This window comes from Hydra vulgaris, chromosome 04 (genome assembly GCF_038396675.1).
Source record: "Hydra vulgaris chromosome 04, alternate assembly HydraT2T_AEP".
Lineage (NCBI taxonomy): Eukaryota > Metazoa > Cnidaria > Hydrozoa > Anthoathecata > Hydridae > Hydra > Hydra vulgaris.
This window is the reverse complement of record NC_088923.1, coordinates 11822753-11836069: the sequence shown is the minus strand read 5'-3', so window position 1 is coordinate 11836069 and position 13317 is coordinate 11822753. Positions and strand designations below refer to the sequence as shown.

General features: G+C 26.2%; 1 protein-coding gene across 1 annotated transcript; it reads left to right on the top strand.

Moving 5' to 3' along the window:
• The first annotated feature begins 11683 nt into the window (after nt 1-11683).
• Nucleotides 11684-12916, top strand: LOC136079183 (ATP-dependent DNA helicase PIF1-like). Its single transcript, XM_065794905.1, has one exon. The coding sequence runs from the start codon at nt 11684-11686 to the stop codon at nt 12914-12916; it is 1233 nt and encodes a 410-aa protein (XP_065650977.1).
• The last annotated feature ends 401 nt before the right edge of the window (nt 12917-13317 follow it).

Here is a 13317-nt window from a genome sequence, read left to right as displayed (position 1 = left end):
GAGGAAGAGGATTGGCTGATTTTATAACTCCTAAAAATGTAACCAACGCATTGCAAGTGGGTTCGCTGTTATACGGTATAAAAAAAGGGTGGAAAGGCAAAAAAACAAAAACAGCTCCTGTTCCTGTCGTTACAAAACCCGTCAACCCTTATATGCCTCCGGATAAAGTGTTTAAAGTATATTAAAAAAACAGTTGTAAAAAAAATATTATATTCTTTTATTTAAAGAATAAATATGTACAAATAAAATAGTGTTTGTTTTTTCTTGTTCTTTTTTCTTTTTGTTTCGTTTGATGGTCAATATTTTTTTTCCTTTACAAGTTAAACACTGCGTCTTGTGAAGATGTATTTTGGCCGCTCTTTTAGTAACGCTGTTAAATATCCACACTTCGTTATTTATTACGTTAATCGTGCAATTTTTTAATAAAACATCATTTTTTTTATCTTTTAATACGAGGAAATAGAGTTCACCATAGCCATTACACGTAGCACATTTTTCTTCGACAATTTCTTCTAGTAATGTGTGTGCTGTTCTCTTCATGATTCTGTTTATATTAAATTCAGAGCAATCTGCCTTTTTATTTCTTTTTTAGTCATGACATCATCAATGGGTACATCTAAAAATTGATTGGCAGTCTTTAAACGAGTGTAATTGTTTGCATAAATTCTATCAATTTCATTTTGAATCATATAATAAATATTTTCCTCGTTCATCACAGATGGAATAGCTTGAATATCCAATAGGGATAATTTATCCCACGTAGCTTCATAATTTGTTCTTAATAATCCTGCATCTTTTAAAAATCTTTTGATAGCATTTTGAGCCAATATTTGTTTTTGATAAATATCATAATGCAAAGAAATTTGATTTGTTTTCATAGACAATAGATCACGTTCCAGATTTTCCTGTTTTTTCATATGTAAATGCAACTGCATGTCTTTTTCAAACAGTTGTTTTGCAGTGTTATCAAGGTATTGAAAGAGCTCTTGTTTAATAAATTGAAAAAATGAATAGAGATTTATCTGAACTAGTGAAGAGGCATGAAGCGTTGTTACTTCATAAAAATAATGGTTTAACAGTCTGCACAACGAAGGTAAATATATTTGATCTGTATATAATACATTTTCACTGCGAAAGACTAAAGCAACAAAATAAGCGGCAAATGCTCCACATAAACTACTATCATTCCATTGAAAAGGAAATTTATTGTATGAAAAAAATACGTTTTGATTGCCAGTGATTTCGCTATATTTTAAAATAAATTTGGTAAACCAATAAAATTCACGATTTTCTGCTGTCCATTCTGTAGGAAAATGATTGGATTGTCTTATATAAGAATTAATTTCAATTTCGTTGTAGTTAATGTTAATATTGTTGATTTGTATATTGCTATTGACTTCTTCTAGTGCTTCAAACAAATATTTATTAAATCTTAAATGTTTTGGAATTTGGTTGCAATACACTTTCTTCGCCTAAACTATCAAAACAAAAAAAATGACCCTTGTCTATTTTCATCAACACTCTCCAATGTTGACCAGCTTCTTTTGTAGTTTCATTGTTGTAAATGATAAAGGAGCCATTTTTTTCATTTGTTGAATAATATGAATATGAGTTTTTGTTTGACTTAGTTCATCAAAAGCATATATTCCTATAAAATAATTTTTAAGTTTTGAATTTTTAAAAAAACGAGACAAAGATTCATCAGTAGCCATTTTTTTATTCTTCTATTTCTAAATTAAAAAAACTCGCAATAAATAGTGTTACAATAGCGTGTAATATATTAAAAAATAAAGTTTTTTTATCGCCGGTTCCTTCCTTTATAATTCCTTCAATGTTTCTTTTGACTGATTTCTTTTTTAAAGCACCATCTAGTTATTTTATTAAAGAAGAGACGGTAGGTATTACTTTTGAAGTAAACGTATCTACGAAACCGTCAGTTTGATCACCCTCTGTTAGATTCATAGGTGGTTTGATATCTCTGTCTAGTAGAAAAACAGTAAGCTTGGCTTTATACAGTTCAGCTAAGTGTTGCTCTTTTAAATCATCGAAGTGGTTGAGATGAAAAGGGCAAAGTTGAGGATTTTCAAGTAAATTATTAAACTGACTGTTTTTAAAACATTTTTCAATACTATAAGAATTTAATGTTATCCTCTTAGAATCGAGTACATTTTGTAAAAATTCAAATGAACTTTTATCTGTAAAATGTTCTTCTTCTACGTGATCAGATGAAGGCGAAGAATTTCCAGACTTGAGTTTGTAATGATTATATCTTTTAGATACTTCATCAAGCGCGCACACTGCGCAACTGTTGTGAATTTTTTTAATGATGCTATCAACGCGATTCATTTTTTAATTAAAAAAATGTAAAAAATATTTTTTTTAAATTTGATTTTTTATACTTTTTTATTCATTTTATTAAAAGAATACGCTTCTTTTTTTAATAAAAAAGCTTTTTTTTTTCTAGTTGTGGTTGTTAGATTTTGAATTTATAACCAATAAAGAGATTCACAAGTGGGGAAGAAACTGCATTAAAGAATTATGTTTGCGATCACTTGTTGATAAAAAGTTTTTTCACGTACAAGTTATACCATGTGAAAAGTTTGAAAATTTGGATGAGAAGGATAAAAAAGTATTTTCATACTGCTTAAAGAATATTCATGGGCTAGAGTATTATCCGTCTTTCAAATATACTGGAGAAATTATATTTTGCAGCTCCGTAGTGGAATACTTAAAGACTATATTTATGAAATTCGAATATAATGTCGTATTTTATAAAGGTGGAAACATGGAAAAAGATGTGTTGGCTACAATAAATGAGCAAAAAATAGCTACATTCGATTTAAACAATTTATTGTTTCCCAAATTGTGTAAATTGCCTTACTATTTTAACTTTGAAAGTTTGTGTTTAGAACATTATCAACGCAACTGTACGAAAAATCATACCCACGAACATTGTCCTAAATATAAAACATTTATGTTTGCGCACTATTTAGAAGATTTTGCGAACGGGTTTATAGAAAATATCGACGTGCAAGATTATACAGAATTAAATGTTGAAAAATACTCGAATTTTATTAAATTTATAAAAGACAATATGAAATGTATTTACATATTACATAAAGACACTTTTGAATGTTTTGAAAATATATTTAAAATAAATAATCTTGTATATCAACTTTTTGATATGGAAAAAAATATATAAAAATAAAAAAATTGTCTTGTTTATAATCCATCTTCCGCAGTCACATAATATTTGGTATAATCAGTGTTTTTGTGTATAGGTTGTTTCGATACTATTTCGTTAGTATTGTAATTATAAACTTCGTCCTCTTTTCTGTATAATACTATTGAAATGTTAAAGTTTCTTTTAAAGAAAAAAAACCATTGAGCAGTGGGGAACATTTCTATTAAACTTTTTTCGTGAAAATTGCAACGTTCAAAGGCTTTGTAAATGTACACTTTATCTCCTTCTTGATGTACTTTTTTTTGTATAAAATATTTATAAATAGGAACTGGTGTATATAGGGTGTAATAAGCATTATGAAAAACTTTATCGTCAAACGGAAAGCAAGGCGGTTGGTCCATGCAAGCTGGATAAACGTAATTTAATATTTTACATTATATTTTACAAAAGTTATCATACTCCCATTTCTTAGATAGATAAGGAAACAATAAATAATACTTTAAAGTCGGTTTAAGTTTGCTTTTCCACGAATTACATTTCTTTTCCATGTTTTTTGATTTGTAATAAAGTTTATATACTTTAATAAACTCTTCTAGTTATCTTTTTAATTCTTCGTGTTGTTTTTCTACAGTTGTTTTGGTTACATTTAAAAAATCATCGTTTATCATGCGACATACTTCTAGCATGCTCGTTCTCCATGATGGTGATTGTTCTGCAAAATTCATATAACGACGAGAAGGTTTTTCAAACAAATGAAGCCTATTTTCATAGTCTTTAGCTATAAAGATATAATACAAATCCTTGTATTTTTCTTCTTCCAAGTTCAACTCCAAGTTAAAATTTTTTAAATACGTAAATATAATGTCTTGCCATTCTTCATACGAGTTATTTAAATGGTGAAATTCAAACAACATAGGATGTAATTCATTATCTGGATAAAAAAGTTGAACAGCTTTGATGAGACTTTCGTCGAGTTGTTTGCTAGTCATTTTCTCTTTCGAAAATGAACTAGCATTTATTTTTTTTACCCTTTATATAGGAAATAGAGATCAGAAAAAAAACAAGTTTTTTATTAATAAAACAGGTTTTTTTAATTCAAAAAATTACAAAAATTTTTTAATTTAAAAAATTACAAAAAAATTATTCTTCGTCTTCTTCTGGTACTTCTGGTTTGACTTTAGCTTTTTTAGTTTCGCTTTCAGCAAGCTCGCCACAAGCTCTCTTCAAATTTTGATTCAAATTTCGAGAAACACCATTTTTAATCAACGTGTTGTGGAAAGTCGGTTCTACAGCCAACAATCTTTCGTATTCTGTAACATGAATTTCGTCCTCTTCTTTCGCCACACGTATACCAAAATTGCTAAAATCGATCGTTTTTAATATGTGAGTTCTAGGGTAAGCCACTGTCATATAGGCTTAGTTTTGGGCTTCTTGCATAGCCATCATCAAACTTTCCAATACTTTTTTGGTCATTTTGTTATGATTAAATTTATATACCACATTATTAGTGAGTTCACCTTTGTTCATTTTAAATTTGTTGTCATCTTTAGTTAATTTCAGTTCACTTCTAAACAAATAATTTGTTTTGTTGAGATCGCACATTTCTCTATATCTCCATGGTAACAAGATTTCACAGCCCTCATTTTTTTGTTTGTAAATCAATTCTTTTTTATTAACGTTAAACTGTGCCAATGGTTTGAGAGGAACAGTAGAATATTGTTTATCTTTTATATTTTTTCTTCTTTAAATTCAATAAGCCACAAAGTAACAGCTGCTAAATCTGCAAGTTTAACATAGGTGTTATCGTTGCAGTAAACAGTTTCAAACTCTGTCATTTTTTTATTTCGTTGTGTTGTGAATGAATTTTTAAATGAAAATGAACTCTTTTTATACTGTTTGAGTTGAAAAGAGAGATTAAAAAAACAAGTACTAAACAAGTTTTTTTGAAAAAAATGTTAATTCCTAATCTCGAGTCTAAAGTTCAATGTGGTGTGATGTACTTTAAACTTTGTACTTTGATACTTTTAATTCTATTTTAATGATAGAGATAATGTTGTTATGACTACCATTGGATATAAAAAGGGTGAAAAAAAAACTTGTTCAAATCATCTTCTGGTCAAGACAGCGAGATAGATAAAAATGTGTTTGAATTGTAAAATGGAAAAGGAAGAAAATAGTTATTATGAAAACACAAGATTGAAAATTTTAAAATTAAAATACAAACATTTTAATGGTAATATTCAATTAGAAAAGTCTTTAGTTGTAGAAGAACACGATAGAGAATTAGTTAAAAAAATAGACGTTTTATTTTTAAATAAGTGGATAGATACTGAGTTAAATACAGGTGTACCGTTATTACCTAATATTAATGAACTATTTAATAGACCTTTAAAAAAAAACGATTTGGAACAATTTGAAGTTTATTTTATTGGTTTGGTCATTGTGAACTTTGTGAAAAAAAATATTTGTTTTGTTTTAATTGCTTTTTTTGTAAATTAAGTTTTTGTAAAAATTGTATTGTTGCTCATAAGGAAAAAAGAGAACATGTAGTTTATTCTTTAGAAAAAAAGCACAATGTATGTATTTAAAATTTTTTTAGATGATTAAAATAAAAGAGGATCAATGGTCTCTTTACGAAGTAAAAGAGTTTAAATCACTCGAAATTACAGATATTCATGAATGGTCTTTTTATGAAACAAAAGAGAGCGCTTGTTTTGATCTAAGAAGCTCAAAGGATGTTATACTTCAACCACATCAACGTGTTTTAGTAAGTACTGGAGTGTATATCAATAAAATCGATTCAAATTTAGCAGGACAGGTATATTCAAAATCAGGTATAGCTTACAAAAATGGCGTGGTAGTGTTTAATGCTCCAGGAATAATAGACGCTGATTATAAAGAGGAAATTAAAGTCTTATTGATGAATCATTCTGAAGAAAATTATGTTATTAAACGTGGAGATGCTATTGCTCAAATGGGATTTGTGAAAATGTTTAAAGCTGTAAAAAATGTAATAGAATTTGATGGTTGTTGTTGTCGTGGAGTGAAAATGACAATGATTAAAGACATAGAAAGAAAGGGTGGTTTTGGTTCCACTGGAGAATAAATTTTTTATGTAATACTTTTTTTATTATTTTAGATTAGTAAAAATTATGGCTTCATTTATTTACACTTACAATCCGAGTTTTTTATTCAATGGATTATGTATTGACAAAATAAAGAATTTAGATTTTTGACTATCCATGTTAGAAGAAATGCATCATAATAATGGTCATGGTTCTAAAATATGGATTTTTGAAACTTTTAAAGAGCAGTTAAAAGATGAAAGCAAGGCTTATTATAGTGTTCCTTTTTATTATAAAAATTATCAATTTTTAATGAAATTGAGTATCAATATGAAATGTGATAATCATGAAGAAGAAGAAATTGGTTTATATATAATGATGCGATCTACACCTTATGATGCAATATTAAATTGGCCTTTTATCAATCGTGTTATTACTTTTAAAATATGTGGTCCTCATGGTAAACAAATAAAAAAAAGTTTTTCGACTGAAAACAATGTGTCTTTTCAACGACCAGTCAAAGATCAAGAAAATGTTGGTCATAGATATTGTAACTTTATAAAGACAGCAGACATAAACGATTATCTAATTGAAAATAATTTGTATATCAAATGTAAAATTAAGTAAATCACGATTTACAATAACATTTTAAACATTTATCTGTATAATTTTTTTATAATTTTTTTTAGATAACTAATTAAAAAAATGGATAAACAATACGTTCTTTGGAACGCTTGGAATGACATTAGAAAATTAGATTCCGATCAACATACTCGTTTAGAAATCATATTAGCGTTTATAGAAGACTGTCAAGTTATTTTATTTACTGAAGCACATGATAATATGATTAGAATGAAAATGAAATTTTATCAAACGTTTGGAACTATTCATCAAACTATTTCATTAAATTTATATTTGGTTGTTTTTGAAAATATTTATCATCAATATAAAATTACAGAAAATCAAATTAAAAACATGTTATCATCATTTAGTATAATAGATGACGATTATAGTATAGAAAAATATTTAACAGATGTAAAATTTATAGAAAAAATTTTTTTAGAATTAATAACTTTTGCTTATAAACATATTGAATGTAAACAAGATGATTTAGTATATAAATTTAATCAATTAACTGTATAATTTTTTTTAGATTAACTAATAAGAAACATGGATAATGAAAAATGGTCTGAAGATCGCATTTGGTTTGACAAAAGTTGTAAGCTACATTATTCTGAAAAGGAACTGTGGAATAATTTAGAATTATTATCACCTGTATTTTATTTTCATTTTGTTATCCTTGAAGAATTTTTAACCAAAGATGATCATCAAGATGGAATATTGGCTCAATTTGAAAAAATTACAGAAATTATAAATAAAAATAACGAGCTGATCAAAAATCATCTCAATATACGTCATTTTTTAATGGAATTGTTAAATTTCATGATTGTCATTTGCAATGTTGCAATTGAAGAAGACGAATTTATTATAACAAAAGAAAAAGAAGAATTTGCATGAAGAGATGAAGTCATGTTCTCTTATATGAAATCAAACGTGGACATGAAAAATTTTCATTATATTTCAAAGCACGAAGAAGGATTATTGTTAAAATAAACAATTAAAAATTATTTTATGGCTACTCTTATAAATATTTTTAACGAGTAACCTATTTTTTTTTAATTTTTTTTGTACTTTAAAACTTTGTATTTTTTAGGTAAACTAATAAAAATATGGGTTTTCTTCAAGAATTTAAATGGAATTTAAATGGAAAATACATATCTCATAAATACAAAAAGTTGGATAAACTTAATGCAGATATTGCTGACGAATATAAAATAGTAAAATATTTTGTTAAATATGGTGAAGATTTTTAAGATTTTGTTAAAAAATTTCACGACAACATTTTAAATGAAGCAATAGATGAATTGAATAAATTAATACGAGAAGATGCTGAGAAAGATGGTTTTATAGACAGATTAAAAACTTTGCAACTGTATATGCAAGCCATGTACAAATTATTTACGACAAATCAAGAAAATATTGGATGGCTTAAAAGAGAAATAGCAGTAGATAAAGAAAAACAAAAAGAAAGAGATGTCGCTATGTTTGAGTATATTGAAAAAAATGTCCCTGAATTTCGCAAAGACATAATAAATAATTTTTCTTTTGTCAATAAGACTGAAAAAACAACACGTATTCGCGAAGAATTACAACGTTCGTTTTTAAAAACAATGGAATATTTGAGTACTTTTTTTGATTAAATTTTTGTACTTTTTTCTTTAGATTACATAATTAAAAATGGTAAAATTAACAGTACGAGCAACTAATAGTTTTATGACACCTGTTGTTACCACATCACGTTATATAGAACTATGTGCAAATTCTCAAAAAACTAAAATTGTTTATGTAATGAACGAACCAAAGAAAAAACTTTTATAATTTTTATTGTATTTTTTTAGATTACATAATAAAAAATGTCTTTTAATCTTCAAGTCAATAATCTCATCACAAAACTTTTATTATCAACAGCTGTTATTCACGATCAAACTCAAACGATTGGGAGGTTATTGGATGAAGCAGAATCTTGTCCGAAAAAAACTTGTAGAGGCTTAAGTACTTGTGAATCTTGCAAAGAAACATACGAATTTGTGCGACGTTATATTCATGAAGAAAATATTAAAAAAACTGTACTTGAAATGTTTGAAAATTATACTTTATTATAAATTTTTTTGTAATTATTTTTTTGTCAATTTTTTAGGTTACATAATAAAAAAATGGATGTGCTTTGTGAATTTGAAATTGTTAAAAACAAAGATGGAAGCTTTGGCGTTATTGAAGATATTGATCATGACAACAACGTTGTTCGTTACAGCAATGTTCTTCAAGATTTTACAAGACTAACTTATTTGAATTCTAAAGATTTTTTAATGAATGAAATGTCTCAAGAAGAATTTGACAAATTTGTAAAACAAGTGCGACAAATCAAACTTGAAAAACTGAAAAAATATTCAGAAGAAAAAAATTTTAAAAAGGAAAAAGAACTTTTATTAGAAAGTTTTGTTGAATTGTTATTTTTAGGTTGGTGGTTAAGTGAAAAGGATTTTGAAATGTGTGAAAAAGTATCAAAAAAATAGGAATTACAAAAACATTACTCAAAGTTATTTGTAAAAAACGTGATTTTGTTTATGATGCTTTATGTAAAATAGCTCAATGTGAATGTTTACCTCATTGTGTATTTTGTAATTTAAATGCTTGTCACATTTATGTTGAATTAAGAAGAATTTTTGGTTATTATTTTTTTGGTAGAATTTTTTAAAAATGTATTTTTTTTTAGATTACATAATAAAAAATGTCAACCTTGAAAAATTTCGATTCAAGTAAAGATTTTGTTGAATATGCTGCCATCAAAGAATTTGTTATAAGTTACAGTGATGATTATGTTAGAACTTTGGAAGAATTTGATATTGTTAGAGAAGTAGTCAAGAAAGATCTCGATTTTTATGATTTTTTAGAATATATTGCAAATTCTGATCCAAGTGGTGAATTAAAAAGAAAAATGCTTTCAACAGATCACTGTTCCATTTGTGATTCTATTCCATGTGAGACTCTTCAACAACTTGTTGATTTTCAAGATCTAGCATGTGCTAGTTGTCAAGAGATATATGAAAATTTAAAAATATATATATACGTCAACGATTTTGTAAACAAATTTCAAATGGAAACTACAAAATAATTGTAAATTTTATATTTTTAAAATAAATTTTTTTTAGATTACATAAATAAAAATGGAAAACAATATAATGTTGGCTTGTAAAAAATTGGGATTGAGCGAAATATTAATGAAAAAGACTTTTAGCTATCATAAAGATGGAATTAACAGTTTGGCTTTGTGTCCTTGCGAAGAATTTAATTTGTGTTTGAAATGTGAAAAGATTAGAATGAAAGTTTTACAATCGGAAAATAATGATTATGAAAGAAAATATAAACATTCGATATTTGAAGAATTATAATTTTTTTAATTTATTGTAATTTTATATTTTTTATATTGAATTTTTTATATTAAGTTTTGTTTAAATTTTGTATACATTTTTTTGTATATTTTTTTTAGATTACATAAAAAAATGGAAACTAATACAATAAAAATAAATACAACGAGAATTGATACAAAGTCGGTAGCATATAAATTGGGTATACCAGAATATACGTTAATATAAAATTTAGGATGGGCTAGAAGTCAAATTTTGAGTTTGTCATCGTGTCCATGTACAAGGAACAACATGTGTTTAAATTGTAAAACGATTAAAAAAACTATTGGATTGCATCGCTCTATTTATTTTGATAAATGGCCAAAAATTTGAAAAAATTTATTGTAATTTTTTATATTTTTTTTTATTTTATATTTTTTATATTTTTATTATCAATTTTTAGATATTTCTGTTAGAGATTTCTGTTAATTCCATTTTTACATAGTAAAAATGGAATTAACAGAAAATGATTTGGATTTTTTGATGGAAAGCATATACAAATTCAATCAAGTTCACCCAGCTACTTTGGAAGATATTCGAATGAATGCGATTACTTCAAGACAAATTTTATGTCATCATTGTCAATGGAATTGCTATTCCAAGTGGGATGGATTTTTCAATGAAGAAATGAAAAGAATACCTCATATATTGATTTTGATGGTCTTTCAATATATTAAAATACATTATCATGTTTATTTAAATTTAAATTTTGAAAGTTTTTATGATTTTTTTAAAATGACATCTAAAGAAGATTTATTAAATCATGTAAAAGAAAAGTGTGTAGAAATTGAAAATTGTAAACATTATTTAAATGATTGTGAAGAGTGTGATGAATATAGATATTCTGATGGGGAAAGTTGTTCATTTATATATTGTGAAAAATGTTTTAATTCAGTATATTGATTTTTTTTAGATGAATAAAATAAATGAAAACAAAAACTTGTTGGAATTATTAAACAAACATAACGAACAAATAAACGTATTGAACGAGGATGAAATGTTAACTGTGAAATTTTTATTACTTGTTAATGAGAACAATTTTTCAACTCGATTGGAAAAACTTATCGATAGGAACATTATATATATGATGTCTTTTATATTATATGGTGTTATGTATTTGTATTCAAAATAATTTTTTTATTTTAGATGAATAATATAAATAAAAATAAAAAAATGTTGGAACAGATCATAAATATAAATTCTTTGGTGAAAGAAAATTGCGAAACTTTAACAGACGAGGAAATGGCATCTTTGAAATTTTTGTTGAATGAAAACGATAGTGACTTTTTATTTAAAATACGAACAAATTTAAATTTTAAACTTATTTTTTTGTTCTTTTTTATCAAGTATACTTATATGTACTTTTATTCTAAATAAAAAACGTTTTTTTTCAGTAAATAATAAAAAAAATGTTATCTTTGCAACAACAAAAAGCACTTCAATGGCTTGATGAAGGAAAAAAATTTTTTATTACTGGTGGCGCTGGATGTGGAAAAAGTTATATTGTCAACCAAATTGCTCAAAGTGAACAAATTTATAAAACAATACATATTACTGCGAGTACAGGAAAAGCAGCTTATTCAATCAATGGTGTCACAACACATGCTTTTGCTGGTATAGAAACTGGTGTTAAAAGTGTAGATTATTATAAACGTCATATGCATCCAGACATTAAAAAAACGTGGTTAAAAACTGATGTTTTAATTATTGATGAAGTTTCAATGATTAACGCTTCAACATTTGATTTATTACATTTAATAGCTTGTGAAATTAGACAATGTTACGATGAATTATTTGGTGGTGTACAAGTTATTGCTTGTGGTGATTTTTTTCAGTTGCCACCTGTCACAGGACAATTTGTTTTTAAATCACAAATATGGCAACACTACATGACGGAAGTGTTGGTTTTAACTCAATGCTTTAGACAAAAAGAGGATGAACAATTTTTTGGAGCTTTAAATGAAATACGTTTTGGTCAAGTTTCAGACCAAACTATTGATTATTTTATGACGCGTTGTTTTGAAAAAGATGAAAATTTAAACTCTAAATATACGAGATTTTTTTTAAGAAATATTGAAGTGGATGTTTATAACAATCAAAAAATGGAGACTATCAAACAAGAAGGGTATTGGTTTTATGCTAAAGATGTTATTAAAAATCGAAATATTCCATGCGCGTTTCAAATTCCAGCAGCTGTTTATCTTAAAATAGGTGCTATTGTTATGCTTGTAAGAAATATTAATGTGGAAGAAGGTTTGTGCAATGGTACTATTGGTACCGTCATTTTAATAGAAAATAATGCAGTTTGGGTGATGATGAATGAAAAAGAAGTCAAAATTGAATGCGTCAAAGAAGAAATTTTAGATTGCTCTCATGCTGTCGTAGGCTCAAGATTTGGTTTACCTTTAAAATTAGCATTTTCTTTTACTGTTCATAAAGCTCAAGGAAGTACAATGAATAAAGCCGTTGTTCAATTTAATTCAAAGGCTTTTATTAATAGTCTTTATTATGTTTCTTTATCACGAGTTTGTAATATTAAAGATATATTTATAATTATTAATAATAAATTTGATTTACGAACAATATTTAAAAGTATTACTGTTGATTCTGATGTTTTGGAATTTTATAAAAAATACATGTAAATTTTTTTTTAGTTCATAAAAAATGAAATTTGAATATCAAACTGAGGAAACTCAATTTAGTAATAACGGTATATACACTGAACATTTCTTTTACATTAAAGACGATTATAAAGATGAAGATATTGTGGAAGAATCACAACTTTATTCAGAAACTCAAAGTCCTGATGAAATTGTTTATCACGTTGAACAAAAAACAATGGAAGGATTTGAAACAGAAATGAAAAACAGTATTTTTGCAGACTAGTTCCAAAATTTCTTATTGGGTTATAATATTGTTACTTTGCGTTGCAAATCTATTGGAAATGGATATTGTAAAATAATGAAACGTTGTTACAATTTACCTGTTTATTTTATTAAACCTTTAGAAGGACCGACTAATTTACGTTTTATTCAAGATGCCA

Bases quoted from the DNA above. Each gene is read 5' to 3' on its own strand.
- LOC136079183 (XM_065794905.1), top strand. From the start codon at position 11,684: ATGTTATCTTTGCAACAACAAAAAGCACTTCAATGGCTTGATGAAGGA.